This window comes from Poecilia latipinna, unplaced genomic scaffold (assembly GCF_001443285.1).
Source record: "Poecilia latipinna isolate Pla-1442-1.1 unplaced genomic scaffold, P_latipinna-1.0 Scaffold3433, whole genome shotgun sequence".
Taxonomy (NCBI): Eukaryota; Metazoa; Chordata; class Actinopteri; order Cyprinodontiformes; family Poeciliidae; genus Poecilia; species Poecilia latipinna.
The window spans coordinates 30,119-45,185 of NW_015116049.1; the positions used below are offsets into that span (position 1 = coordinate 30,119).

Here is a 15,067-nt window from a genome sequence, read left to right on the forward strand (position 1 = left end):
TGGCTTGTAATATTTTGACTTTATTCTCATACATCTTTATTCTCATAATATTATGAATATTTTCTATTACAACTTCATTCATAAAATATGACTTTATTCTTAAAACATTATAAATTTCTCCTCATATTATTATGACAATATTATGGCTTGTAATATTTTGACTTTATTCCCATACAATTTTATTCTCATTGTTTTATTAGTTTTTTCTTGTGATTCATTTTTTTATTATTATTATATGGCCCCTTTAAAAATAATTAACTCCATTAACAGATTTTCCTACTCAGGCTTTCCATACCTTTGGACCAGGTGGTCCCATTGGACCGGATGGACCTGGCAGGCCTCTGCTGCCCCTGTCCCCTTTGTCGCCCTGAAAAAGTGACATCAAAATGTTTTACTTTAATCGGAAGTAAGAAACAGACAGAATAATCCCCAACATTTTGTTCTTTCACAAATGTCCATTAATTGCTACCTTTCCTCCAGGAATTCCTTTCCCGGGAATCCCATCAGGCCCTCTGGGTCCTGGCAAACCAACATCACCCTGTTGTTTTAAAATAAAGTCAGAATAGAAAAAGGAAACATGACGAGCTGGTTTTGAAATGTTCCAAACCGTGTCCATTAGGGATGCAAGTTATAGATTAATGACGTAGTCTAAAATTGATCGATCTTATTCATCGATTAACGACTCATTGATTTTAAAAAATAAAAAAAACTTTTGCCGATCGTCTTTCCATTGGGTAGAGCTAATTTTCCATAATAATCTGACGCAGCTCCGTCATGCAGTTCGTTTGAACGAGCGCTGTTGTGGTGATAACTTTAGGATCCTGTCGAGTGTTTATATTTAAAAACAGAACCACATAAAGTGCATTATCCATCCCACAACTCCAGTGAGCCGTTTCCCTCTCATGTACTGTTATGGCCCCGCCGCCATCTTTAACTCTTGTATCAGTGGCTCCACTTAAGGATGACCAGTGGTGACCCCTACTGGATGGCGGCCAAACTACAACACTAAAAACAGAGGTCTAAAGTGGACGTTATTAGTTATTTAATTGGAAATACTTTTTACATGATAGACATTAATCATAAGTCGATGAATTGTTTGCATCCCTAATTTTCACAAAAGAGAAAAAGTGCTTGAATTGTACTTTTTGTCCTGGATTCCCGTCCTCTCCAGGTGTACCAGGGAGTCCTGATGAACCTGGAAATCCAGGATCACCCTAAAGAGAGGAAAATGAGATAAAAATGAAGATTAGACTGTTTTCAGTTTGGTAAAATAAAAAAATAAAAATAGGGATACATATTAAAGAACTAATAAGTTGTGTTTTCGCAAGAACTGCCCATCTAATTTATAAAATCTCGGTCTGGTCGAGCAATCAGAAAATGTTCTTGGTAGATTTGAGGAAAATAAAGTAAAGATATTTCTGTTGGATGGTGCATCTAATAGCTAATTTACAGATTAATGTTTATAGTATATGAATAGAAAAGTATTTTAGTGGTGAGACTTGATTTTTTAATTAGTTAATTGCAGGGCTTGTAATTAATCAAGCTTAATTCCACTTTAATTGAAAATATACATCTACAAAATAGACATTTACAATTCAAAAACTATATTTGGTGCTAAATAGACATCCATCCATTTTCTTTACACCCTTTCCCTTAATGGGGTTGGGAGGTGCTGGTGCCTCTCCAGCTAACGTTCAGAGCGAGAGGCGGGGTCACCCTGGTCAGGTCGCCAGTCTGTTGCAGGGGAACACAGAGACAGACAGGACAAACAACCATGCACACACACTCTCTCACCTAGGGGCAATTTGGAGAGGCCAATTAACCTGACAGTCATATTTTTGGACTGTGGGAGGAAGCCAGATTACCCGGAGAAAACCTACGCATGCACAAGGGAGAACATGCAAACTCCATGCAGAAAGACTGGGGCCGGGAATCAAACCCAGAACCTTCTTGCTGCAAGGCAACTGCAGCCCTAGTAAGCAGACATATTTATTGTTTCTAATCTGTTTATTCAACCATCAGGTTGTTGAAAAGTGCAATTAAACCCATTCAGCTTTAATGGGTTTAATTGCCATTAAAGCTGTTTCAGCAACCATTGATTATTCACGCAAATCCTTCAAAAAATACTTTAGAAATGTGGCTTGTGGACGCTAATATTTGCTTAGCATTTACATTTACTTTTAGCACAAATTGCACACAACAGTCTTTTCCATCGTCCCATCAGATTGTTTTTGGAAGTGAAAGTGAAAATTAGCCCCTAGTGGGCCCAGAGAAGCGGCCTTGTCAGTCATCACTTTGTTTGTGGATTTAGCCTGTGCGTCAGATTTATGGGCGTACCAGAAACATACAACAAAGGTTCCGGCTTGGGACTTTTGTATGTAAAAAATAATAGAAAAGAAGCAATTAATTGCATTAAAATCTATATAATTAATTCATTGAAATTAACATGTTAATATACCAGCTCTTGTTTATTTGTTTTCTCCAGATGTGGTCGTACTTACCTTTGGACCTGGTGCTCCCACACCCCTCTCTCCTGGTAGTCCAGGCTCACCCGGGAGACCCTGATTCCCCTAAAAATCATCAGTGAGAAAGTATTTCTAACATTACGGTTAAACTGGTGTAGCAGTCTGTGTTACACTGTTTTGTTCCATTTATTAGCTCAAATGGCACAAAAAAAATTATCCAAACATATAAAACATACATTTGTCTGTTGTTGGGTGACATATATGCTGTTGGTTTTTGTGAAAATAAACTGGAATTTTAAGAAACAAACATGGTAAATTTCAGTTTGGACCATAAATAGACTCCAATCAAAACGTTTTCATTGAAAATAAAACTCTAATCTGAATTTCAAATCTAAAACAAATTGTCTTAACTCTCTGAACTAAACGCAGAACAACGTTAATTACTTGGCCAACAGCAGCTTGTGTAAATTTAACTCAGTCCAAACAACAATAACCTTTAGATTTAGACACAGAGTCCTTACCTTTGGCCCCATTAGTCCTATACCTGGAGCTCCTCTGGGTCCCGTAAGTCCAACTGGACCCTGGACTCCCTAAGAGACAGAACATTAGGTTTTACACTTTAAAAAATAAATAGCAGAAATTAAGTGGAGGTGTCTGGAGGTTTTCATTTGCGGCTATTCTTTCTGAGCTGTTCCACAAAAATTTAAGTTAGACTTACTGAAACAAATGTTCTACTATGTTCTGCATCATCAACATTCATAAGAAAGAAAAAAATATCACAGGGTTTGTGTGGATTCTTGAAATCCTTAAATTTCAATGCTGTGTTTTCAAGGTTTGGAAGGTGCTTCATTTATGTACAAATTAATTCTGTATACATAAATCGAGTGTTTACATTTTATAACAGAATTATTTAAAGTGCATTTTGTATCCCACACCATTTAGACCATTTCTCTTTACCATTCTGGTAAACCGTCTTTATTCCTGCATCACCCAGCTGCCTTTAAGGATAACTAGTGGCGCCCTCTGTTGGATGGTGGCCAAACTACAACACTCAAAAAGCAGGTCTAACTGGACGTTCTTAGTGATTTGATAGGAATTAATGACAATCATTAGTCAATTAATGGTCTAATGTGTACCTTTTCCCCAGGAAGTCCAATTCCTGGATCACCAACTGGACCTTGGGGTCCTGGAAGCCCATAATTACCCTGAAAACAATGATTACAGAGTCAGTTCTGAAAAATGTGACAACCACAAGAACAAAACAAAAAACAACTGGAGACAGTTATCCTTAATTAATAATGAATGTTTTATTTCTGCACCTTGTCACCTTTGATCCCGATACCAGGAGGCCCGCGGTTTCCTCGTGGACCTTCAAATCCTCTGTCCCCCTGGAACAAAAATGACAAAATTTAGCATAGAGTGCCCACAAAACATCCAGGTTATAAATATATGTATGCTTTTACTTCTAGATGTCATAAAAACATTTTAAGTACAGGAGATGTTTTAAACGTTTCTTTTTACAAGATACTGAAGTCAAACATCACTCTGGGTGTTTTTGACAGAATCATTAAATTAAACAAATCACAAATTTAATTTAATAATGAATCTGCAAAAAATAATAAAAATTAGAAATAATACCTTTAGGGCTGAACATATTTTCAGCCATAAACATGAGAAATTTGTACAACGTTGGATGCCAGAAGGTTTTTATATGTAGAATTACCCACTTTTGGTCCTGGTAACCCTTCTCCTTGGATTCCAGGTTTTCCTTGGGGTCCAGGTGGTCCTTGGGGGCCCTAAACAAAATACTGATCTTAATAAAAACATTTATTTATACTGCTGTGGAAAAATCATCCATAATTTCTTTTTATTTTTCTGTCAACTTTGTCACTAGTGTGAGGGAAAACTAACATTTCAGTGTTTCTGATGAGACACAGAAATAGTCGGAGCCCAATTCAGTCGGTATAGTCATACTCACAGGCAGTCCTGTATCTCCTTTCCCAGGTGGTCCTACTCCACCGGGTCTTCCCTGAATTCCCTTTTCACCCTATAAGCAGACAAAAGCTTCAAACTAGGGCTGATTATTTGGATTAATCATGATTAATCAATTATTAAAATAATCATCAACTAATTTAGTACTCGATTAATCGTTAACTGGCGTACACAGACTCAAAAAAAGTGAATTTGCTGATAAAAACCCAATACACTCAGAGCAGTAATTAAGCCAAAACTTTACAAAAGACCCTTTGTCTGTAAATATGTTGTAACCAAAATACCTTGAGTGGTGTAGTTTTACTTCACCCAGTTCAAATACTTAAAAAATTCCTATTAAGCACAGTTTTCTATCCAGTTATTAAGTGGTTAATAAAAAAAAACAAAAAAAACAATCACCATATCAGCTCTACACTGCCCCGGTGTTAAATTGAGCAGAAAATGTTGAGCTTTTCACATGTTAGAAGTATTTTTTTAAAGTAACAAATCCAGTTTTTGCTACAAATGATCAATCGTACGCTAAAGTACTCCTGTGAATAAAATTATTTTCTCATTTAAAAAATAATTAAATAATTTTCTTATTTGCATCTTTCAATAACATTATATAAAATAATTCATAGGTGGTTAGATGAAAATTCTCCAGATTGTGCCAATTCTATCCGATTAATCGACAGATTAATTGATAGAAAAGTCAATTATCAAGTCATTATTAGTCGCAGCCTTCCTGAAGACCAAATCCAGGGACACAAAACCTGAGGTTAAGCTGCAGTTTCAAGTTATTTAAAATGTTTCAGTTACACATGAACTCTATAAATTAGGATTTTCCGTGTGTGTGTGTTTTTGTTTTATTCATATTTTACTCTGTGAATGTAAAAATGAAAGCTTACACATGGATCACATGTTTTATTGAGATTGAGTAAGGAAGTCACCTTGGCTCCTGGAGGCCCGATCCCGAAGTCTCCTGGTGGTCCAGGTTCACCAGAATGTCCTCTGTCCCCCTGAGGGAGGCAGGGTCACATGATGGCAGATTAACAGAGCTGGTAAAATGTTGAATTAAATCACAACCAGTAACCAGCAGCATTACACAGAAACCCAACCACATGCCTGCTATTACTTTATAAATAAAACTTTGAACAAAGTTTGTTCTGTCTCCATAAATCAAAACACAAACTTATTGAAAGCTATTTCAATGCCAACTCCACATATCTTACACATTTTATACATGTGGACTACACATGAACACTCAGGTGTAATCCAATTGATTAACTTGAGAATGAGAATATCCAAATGTATTTTTCATATTTGAAGAAAATTTTTTCTAAATTTTTGAACATACATTTCACATATGAATAAAACATTTCCAAAACCATAGCTAATCTTTCACATTCAAAAGATATTCTAAAACCATGTTTCACATGTGCAAAAGTTCCAAAATGAAAATTTTCACATGTAAACTATTAGAAAACCAAAGGCTTCAGTGGTTTCCTATAAATGCTTGAATTTAAACATAGAGAAGAGATTTAAAATGTATTTTCTTTTGTTTCTGTTTGTCCTTAAACACATCTGAGCAAATACTTAAAAATAATTAATAATAATCAGCAAGAATATAATGGACAAACCTCTTCTTGAGTCTGTCATCGATAAACAGAGCCTTCAATCAGATCTTTCTTAATGTGTTCTTGCATTGTTATGCCACCACCATTATATTACTTAAAAATGGTTTATTTGTAATATTATTGTTTATCGCAATAATTTCTGGGACAATTTATTGTCCAGCAAAATTTATCGTGACAATTGTGAAGACATATTTTTGTGCAATTGTAACTTTCACATTTTTTTAAGTATAACATAGTTTTGTTCTTTCAAAAAAAAAATTCTAAATTTCCAAACACGGTTTGAAAAATTGTGCAGTCAGTAAAAAATAAAGTGATTTTAATAATTGAAATTAGAAGTATCAAAAAGTCTTACTTTAGGTCCTGCTGGGCCTTCAGGCCCAACGTCTCCCATTGGTCCCATTTCGCCCTGCAAAAAAACAAAAACCCCGCATGGGAACATTCTTTACTATCATCAAGTTTTTTTCTGTGCAACTTCTTTTCTTTGTCATCTGATAGAAAAAAATCTAATCAAATCATTGATGAATGGGTTAAAAATTGTGTGTTGCATTTGGTGGCCAGCCAACATCAACAAGCATGGCTTTCATTCCAATTGATTATCAGACCATTCTCACAAAATAACAAGGCTACACCGGCTCTTTGCTAGTAGCGCAGGAGAAAAAAGAACGGTGGCCAGGTCCTTCCACTAATCTCACGGCACAAAGTCTGATCCCGATAAAGAATAACATCCTGCAAGCCTGGATTTCACAGCTTTGGTGTCGGGATTACCAATAATCCAAAACTCACATTCCATTAGTGCAGACAGGACTAAAGTTTTTCAGGTTGAATGAGTGGAAGACAGACTGTCTGATGAGGGCAAATCCTGATGTTCTTGTTTTAATGTGGCTGCTGGATAGCAAAATGACTGTCCTGGTGCTTGTAATGGAGAACATGGATACTTGAAGAACAATAAAAAAGCTGAAGGGGAATCGGACCCTTCTGAATGTCAGAAGCTGAACAGGAGAATCGGAGCGGATGTGACCTTGTGAAGGCCACTTGCACTGCAAAAACACAATATCAGTATTGTTTGTCTACTTTTTAGTGGAAATATCTAAATACACTGGAAGCAAAACAAAACTAAATTACAAGTAACTTTTCAGCAAGATATAGGATCGTGTTTTAAATAAACATGCTTAATATTGATTAAAAAGGGACTAGTGCCACTGGCAGATTATTTCACTTATAGCAAGACACTTATCCCACTCTACAAGTTATATAATATACTAATATTAAGAAATTATTTACTTAAAACAATCTCCAATTACTTGCAAGTTAGTTTTGTCTTATTTCAAGTACACTAAGATATTTACAGTAGAAACTCAACCCAAAATACTTGGTAAGATTTTGTGTTTTTTCAGTGTAGCTTAGCATGATACAGACTGGATTAGGCAGAACGTTTATATACTACGTTACTGCCAGTGGGTTGTCACAGTGTTGGAGGGTGGTAAATGGCATTGGGACCAGGGTCTGCGCAGCAAAAACACAACCTCAGCCAAGCCCAGCCCCGTTACCTAGCAACCTCAGCCAAACCCAGCCCCGTTACCTAGCAACCAAAGCGGAGTGCCAGGAATTTTGGTCAACTAGTTTTACCGCTGTGTGGGCTCTACAAAGGCTGCTGGAAATGACAGGTGTTTCGATGACTTACAGTTCAGAAGCAGCTTTCTCCATTCTTGTTGGTTGAACAGGAGGCTCTTTTTCGGCTTTTCAAAAATGTACGGTTTGTGTAATTGCGCGTCCACAATTCACACATTTTGACGTGTGAGTGTAAGCGTTGAGTTGATGGGGGTGGCCAGCAGCAGCTTATTTGGATTTAAAGTGACAGAGCGCTAAAACAGGCCATTCTGAAAAGAGCTCAAAATAGACAGAACTGACCAGACTAAAATCTGTAAAAATGTAATGAAAATGTTTTTACAGCCAATAAACATATCCTAACCTGTTCAAGGAAGCATAACTCACAATTATATAAAAATTCAGACTCCTGAAAGCTCTACCTGATCTCCTTTTAATCCTGGTAGGCCTGGAGGTCCTTCAGGTCCCTGAAAGATAAGACTTATCTCACCACAAAGGCACAGTGTCCGTGACGTTCAATAAAATATTTAAATGAACTTTAGTCATACGGTGCCACCCTTTTCTCCTGGAAGGCCACAGTCTCCTTTCATCCCCTGCAAGACAGACTCAGCTGCTTAATATCTGAGGAAAATCACATTTTAAATTAAACAAGAACACAACTTACCTTGTTGCCCTTAAAACCTGGAAATCCCTGGAAAGAGTTCAGTCATAAGTGATCCACCATGATGATGGAAGCAGAACAAGCAATGATTTGGCATATTTTTACCTTTGAGCCATCATTTCCTGGTTTGCCATTTAATCCAGGTTCACCCTTTAAAAATAACCCACATCACACTTGGTTGCGCAGAATTAAACGGTAAAACATTTTATAAGTACTTCTTTCTGTTAAAACTTAACCTTTGCTCCTTTTTGACCCGGTGGCCCTTCGTCGCCTTGGTCTCCTTTTCTTCCCTGCTCTCAGAAAAAGCACAACGATAAAAAACAACCAAGCAGTTTCCACTCTTCAAGAACACTTCATATAAGCTTCAAGGTTGGCTTTTAAAATCTCTTTGAAAACCAACCTAAAGCTGTCATTACTTTTGCACCAGCTGTTCTAGTAACGTAAACAAAACTGAATAATGTTGTTATGTAGACCAGAGATTCACATAGCTATATTGCATTTAACTTATCGTTATGAAATAAAAACATTTCCCATTTGCTTTCAAAGTGCTGGTTTATGATCGTGAAAACATTAAGTATTAAAATACATGAAAAAAACAGTTTTGCAATATAAGAAAATCTATTTTATGGAATGTTGAAGCTTTTTTGTGTGACTTCAACTCAAAACAGGAACATGTTTGTTTTTAAAGATTACAAACTTACAGGACTGCCTGAACTGCCTTTTTCTCCTTTTTCACACACACATGGTGGGCACTGAGAAAGAAATAACCGTTAGTGCAGTTATTTACAGATTTAGTAGCAAAATAAAATGTTTAAATTCTTCCACAAACTCACGTTTTCTACTGCGACAGCTCCCTGCAAGAAAAACAAAACAAAATCTGTCAAAAATAGTTTGGTCCAGTTTTATTGTCCTTCAATAACAGTGATGAATATCTACGGAAGAGGATTAGGGCCATTAGGAACTTTTTTTTTTTTTTAAATCTCTGAATTCTGATATTAAAGTCAGATAAAAAAGCGACTGATTAAAAAAGTCACATTAAAAATTCTGAGATTAAAGTCAGATTAAAAAGGGATTGATTAAAAAAGTCAGATTAAACATTCTGAGATTAAAGTCTGAATTCTGACTTTTTTCTCAGAATTCCGAGAACTTTTTTTTTTTTTGTTCGTTTGTTTGTTTTTTTGTTTTTTTGGCAGTCAGTCAGAAAGATAAGCATTAATGATATATATGAATAAAAGTCGCGAATTCCCAAAAGTCTGAATTCAGCCATTGACGTATGAGATACAAGATTATGTATACCGTATTTTCCGGACTATAGAGTGGACCTTACAGCCGAATCTACACAGTTTTTTTTTTTTTTTTTTTTTAAACTAGGAACGTATAAACTGCACCGGGCTATAAGCCGCTGGTATCTCCGCCGCTCTCAGTTTTTCATAAATCTGCTATTAAGGACGCAGCCCTGCGTCTCCAACACCGAACCATGGATTCGTTCACGCCGAGCAGCGGCTCTATTTCCTTCCTGCACAACCAGATCGATGGCCTTCAACTTAAAAGCTGCATCATATGAGTTTGAAGAAATTTCTCCGTCGTGCCTGCTGCTAGCATGTGCTTGTTCTAAATGGAAAATCAGCGCTTTCATCTCTGATTTCCAATTTTGAATTCCAATGATTCACTTCCTGCTAAAGAGCCCCCTGGTGGTTGAAGAAAAATCCACAGAAAAGCCGCAACAGACTATAAGCCGCATGGTTCAAAGCGTGGGAAAAAAGTAGCGGCTTATAATTCGAAAAATACAGTATGTTACTATATATTAGTATATCTGTCACTATCAACATGAATTTCATTCAAGGTTTAGAGCCGGGCTGGTTTTTTGGGAGTTGGGTGGGTTTTTTGTTGCTTTTAGGCTGGAAACTGTCAGTCAGGTCTGGCAGCCCTGTTGCCATGCCATCTGACCTCTGCACTCACCATCTCTTTGAACAGCTTCTCTTGCAGTTTGGGATCCTCCATGCTGTGGACGAACCGCTCCGCAGGGGAACTTGCCATGGCCTGGAGCTTTTCCTTGCTCTCTCTCTGAAAGGAGACATCTGATAACCCGACAGTGAAGATCTTGATGTTGTGGCGCTTGGCCTCTTCGGCAGCCACAATCATGTCGGGGCTGCGGGGATGGTCGACTCCGTCGGTCATGAGCACCATAATCCTGACAGCCTCCTTGTGTGTTTCCTGTAGCAGCATCTGCGTGGCGGTGTTGATGGCAAAAGAAGTGAAGGTTCCTTGGCCGATGTAGCTCATGGCGTTTATTTTTCTGTGGAACAAGTCCAGGTCTTTCCAGTCAACAAATCTGTGCTCGATGGACACAGAGCTGCTGTACTGGAGTGCAGCCATTCGGATCTTCAGCGAAATGCCTGTTATCTTGAGCGTAGAGAGCTGTGTGCTGAACATCAAGACGAAGTTCTTCTCCTGCTGGAATAGTTTGTTTTTTGCACTTTCAGAGCTATCCAGAATGAAAACCACCTCCAGGCTACAGTTACTTCCTGCAAGTCAAGCAAATGACAGACAGTGAAGCACTCTAAGCGGTGAACCTGGATCTGCTTTCCTGAGCTACACAACTTTTTACAAGAACAAAAATACTTTTGTGCTAAGTTGCTTATTGTGCTGCTACTCTCTTAGTACTTGGCAAGTAGGGTTTTCCTGTTTGAGATGCTATCCTTCATCCTTAACATGTTTTATTGCAAAAACATAATTCTCACGTTATGATTTTTCAGTGAATGCCAAAAATCGAATCTCTGCACTGGCACAACTTTTACAGTAACTGCATTTCTATTACAAATGTGCACAAATCTTTCTAAGTTTTCTGCTAATATCGAAAAAGATAATTTTACAATTGCAGTTTCTACTAAATAAGAAACTCCATTAAAATCACACATGAATATGTTTGTTCGTGTGATAAGTCATTAAAAAACATGCCACACTATCATCCTCCAACTACTTCCTGTCATCTTCTTCGTTGGTTGCACCAGCGGAAGCATCTGGCTGTTCATCATGTGTGTGATGTGAAAAAAGTGTTTCCATTGCAGTTTTGTGAAATATTTCAATACGACCAAAAAAACCAGGATCTGCTTTTTCGATCACTAGTTCATTTTATGCTTTGCCTTAGTTATTATTTCTGTTTCAGACACTCTTGCTTTATGCTGAATCAGTCTTTTCCAGCTGTTTATTTACTTACACCTAGATCTTACTTGACTAGTCATTTCTTATTTAATTTATTTTTTCTATCTTTTAGATTATTTATTCCTCTCTCCTTTGTTATGTTTGCTCTGTCTTTTGCTCTCCCTCAGCCTGCCTGTCCAGTCCCTCCTCACAGATGCTCCCTGTTTCTAATCAGCCACCTCCAGTAATTCAGCTCCCTGGTATTTAAGCTCCTCATCTTCTTTCATTTATTGATAGATTTTATCCTGAATTTCACATTCATTGTCATTAAAAATCTCTCTGATTTTCTCTTGTGGCTCGTTACACTTGGGATCTTTAACCAAAAACCTTTCAGTTGTGACAATGCTTTCTTGCTCATAAGTAACTTAAGTCCCAGTTAGAGTTGAAACGATTCCTCGAATAATTCGAGTACCTCGATTATTAAAATTCCTCGAGGAAAATGTATCTGCCTCGAAGCTTCTACATTATGTTTTGTTACGTAGTGCACTGTGTTCCGCCCGGATCATTATTTGTGGTGGGCAGCGCTCTTACTTCCGCCTATGAGTTGTTGTGAAGTGCTAGCAGCATGGTGTTGAATCGTGCGGCGTTTTGCGGTGTGATGGTTGTACTGCGACAGGTTTTGTGGCGTCGGAATCGAGTTGTCACGGTTTTGGAGCGAACGGCAGGAACGGCGCTGAGGGAGACATCCATCCCTCAGATAATCGTAAAAATATTATTTTACAACAGCCCTAGACAACAGACATATTTCTTTTGGGTCCTGTCACCCCTCTCTCTTCACTGATGGGTTTTCTACAAGTTACTAAAACCTGCTAAAAAACAAAAGATGTGCACATTTCTTGGCAGTCTTGGTTGCACACATCACACACGGCTTTAGATTGCATCCGCTCTAGAAAAGTAGCTGCCATTAGTTTGAACAAAGTGTTTTCCTGACCTCAAAGGGATGCGCTGGAAAAACTGCGCAGGATTTGCTGCATGTGTCATACAAAGCTACAGGATGGCTTCTTTGTCATGAAATTGATATCCTGATGGTTCAGGAGTGTTTGCTATATAATATTAGGGTTCCATAGATCAGATTTGTCCTACATTTCTGTTAGTTTTTTCTTTATTATGAGGTTAGCAAGAAGAATAAGGTCAGTAAGAACAAGTGAACAGACAAAAAGTGTAAAAATATTATATTAACTTTGCACAGTGAAGTATGATTTCGAAGGAAGACTAAATATTTGTGTATTTATTTAAAATAGTCTGGATAACTGGTATTAGTTGTTTTCATTAGTATATCTAATAATTTAGGTGATTCCTGTGAGTTATTACCCTGGTTTGTTTTAGATTTAGTGGTGGATTTATATTGTTGATAGCAGAGGAAGTTTATTTTTCCATCTTTACCCCTCTAGGTCAATTCATTGAATGATATGAATTGATTATACTGAAATAGGTTTTGAAGTTTATGAATTGATGATCGTGTTGTTAAAAATCAGGTTGAGGTGTGTTTACAAGGCAACGTTTTTGTTGATTTTGATAACTTTCTATCAAGGAGTTTAACAGTGCAAAAACACAAAATCTTACCAGTAATTCTCATCTAGTTTCTAGTGCAAATATCTTAATGCACTTGGGAAAGAAGCCAAAACTAAATTACGAACAACTGTTCAGCAACATTGAGGAGCTTGTTTTAAGTCTACAAGACCTTAGTACTGACAAAAAAGTAGGCAGATTATTTCACTTTTAACAAGGGAAAAATGTCTTGATCGTAGTGAAACAATGTGCCAATTCAACTGGTAGTTCCTCATCAATATTGATGAATTATTGATTTAAAACAAGCTCCTACATCTTGCTGAAAATTTACTTTTAAGTTAGTTTTGTCTTATTTCAAGTGCATTAAGATTTGCACTAGAAACTAGACCAAAATACTTTGTAAGATTTTGTGTTTTTGCAGTGAATTAATTGTACCTGGTGTGAAGTGTGTAATTGTTTTAGTTGATTGTGTTTTTTTGTGTGTGTGTTTTTGATTAGCTGTCAGTAATATAAGTACAAGAGCCCGATGTGGGTGAAAGTTTGGAAACAAAAAGTCCTTTGGAGTTCGTTCAGAGGAAAAATAAACCATTAAGAGGTTGAGCATGACTTTTAAAGACCTACCAATAAATAAATGTTCCCCCTTTTAATCTTTCAATAATGAAGTAAGTTAAACTCACCAATGGGATACAAAGACTTCGTAAGAAAGATACCATTCCCTCCGTCGTCTTGCAGTTTGTAGTTGCTACTTTTTGCCTCCTTCCTCCTCTGGCCTGAGGCGCCTTGCGTGAGAGCGAGCAGGAGAAGCCCAAGCCCCAGGCCTCTGATTGGACCTCTGTGCAGGGACATTTTCAAACTGAGCAGCTGCAGCAGGTGGAGAGACTGATACAAGAAATACATGTTTAAAACACGTTTAATTTAAGTGAAGTTAGTCATTCATTTCATAGAACCGCAGGTAAACAACAACTTTCACTTTGGATTTAAATACTGAACAGCAAAGTCAGGTAGGAACTACTTACATTTACTCCATTACATCTACTTTTTTAGAAGTATTTTTACTACGCTGTACTTTTTACTTTAGTCATTTTATTGTGAAGTATTTCTGCTCTTACTTGATTTTCTAAACAAACATGTTTTAACCAAACATTCACCAGACACACACCTGCAGTTTCTGTTAAAGTTTCAAAAGTTTTTTTATTGAAAGAAACTGATTTGGAAAAAAAATGTTTTGCATGACCTTATTATTTTTTGTTACTTATATGAATTATTGTCATTTTGGTCTTTAAAATACCAAAATTTCCACTGAACTTCATATTTTGCTCCATCTGATGATGCAATTTTAAATATTAAATGATTGATAGCTTGACCAGTATTTGAGTAGACTTTTTACCACATAATTTTTTACTCTTACTTTGATTTGAGTACAATTTTTGGGTACTACATCCACTTCTACCTGATGATGTCAAATACTGCAGCTAAAACGTTGCGTTTGTCTGCAAACAAGTACAAAATAAAAGTTTAAACAAAATGAAAAAGGTTTCAAATGGACTGGAATGTTGCTTTACCTCATTTAGTGATGGTGAGTGACTCTTGTTCATTCATCGGAGGCTCTTCGGGGCATTTCTCCGTTCCCACATCGGGTTTTTATAAACCCGACTGACATGACCAGAGGAGCAGCAGGCGAGCTGATATGCCATGGCTTACAGCCAACCTTTTAATCTTGGGTGAGTCACAGAAATGTTGGTCTTTGTTATTTCACAATATGAAGCTGATAAAAATGAACTAAAATCGTAAGCTACACATTCACATGATGAATATTTGATGTAATTCACTGCAAAAACACAAAATCCTTTGGTCTAGTTTCTAGGGCAAATAACTTTGTACACGCCGAAAAGTTAAAAGTAAGTTTTCGGCAAGATACAGAAGTCGGTAATTCCTTCATATTGCTGAAAAAGTTCTGGTTCCACTTGCAGATTATTTCACTTATATTATGGGGAAACTGTCTTGTTAACTATTGACTG

The 15,067-nt window shown here is 37.0% G+C and overlaps 1 protein-coding gene across 1 annotated transcript in view; it reads right to left on the reverse strand.

The window, feature by feature from the left end:
- The window catches only part of LOC106940966 (collagen alpha-1(XXVIII) chain-like), a 26,181-nt gene extending 11,471 nt beyond the window's left edge, over window positions 1-14,710 (reverse strand). The window contains exons 1-21 of the mRNA XM_015023865.1: window positions 14,612-14,710; window positions 13,727-13,928; window positions 10,299-10,864; window positions 9,173-9,193; window positions 9,041-9,091; window positions 8,576-8,629; window positions 8,445-8,489; window positions 8,343-8,369; window positions 8,227-8,271; window positions 8,101-8,145; window positions 6,426-6,479; window positions 5,387-5,455; window positions 4,444-4,512; window positions 4,193-4,261; window positions 3,785-3,853; window positions 3,602-3,670; window positions 2,987-3,055; window positions 2,502-2,570; window positions 1,143-1,214; window positions 470-538; window positions 296-367 (exon numbers count right to left, since the gene is read on the reverse strand). Coding sequence (XP_014879351.1) covers window positions 296-367; window positions 470-538; window positions 1,143-1,214; window positions 2,502-2,570; window positions 2,987-3,055; window positions 3,602-3,670; window positions 3,785-3,853; window positions 4,193-4,261; window positions 4,444-4,512; window positions 5,387-5,455; window positions 6,426-6,479; window positions 8,101-8,145; window positions 8,227-8,271; window positions 8,343-8,369; window positions 8,445-8,489; window positions 8,576-8,629; window positions 9,041-9,091; window positions 9,173-9,193; window positions 10,299-10,864; window positions 13,727-13,928; window positions 14,612-14,644 — 1,839 coding nt within the window. The 5' untranslated portion in view covers window positions 14,645-14,710. The remainder of the gene's footprint in view (window positions 1-295; window positions 368-469; window positions 539-1,142; window positions 1,215-2,501; window positions 2,571-2,986; window positions 3,056-3,601; window positions 3,671-3,784; window positions 3,854-4,192; window positions 4,262-4,443; window positions 4,513-5,386; window positions 5,456-6,425; window positions 6,480-8,100; window positions 8,146-8,226; window positions 8,272-8,342; window positions 8,370-8,444; window positions 8,490-8,575; window positions 8,630-9,040; window positions 9,092-9,172; window positions 9,194-10,298; window positions 10,865-13,726; window positions 13,929-14,611) is intronic.
- Between the last annotated feature and the right edge of the window lie 357 nt (window positions 14,711-15,067).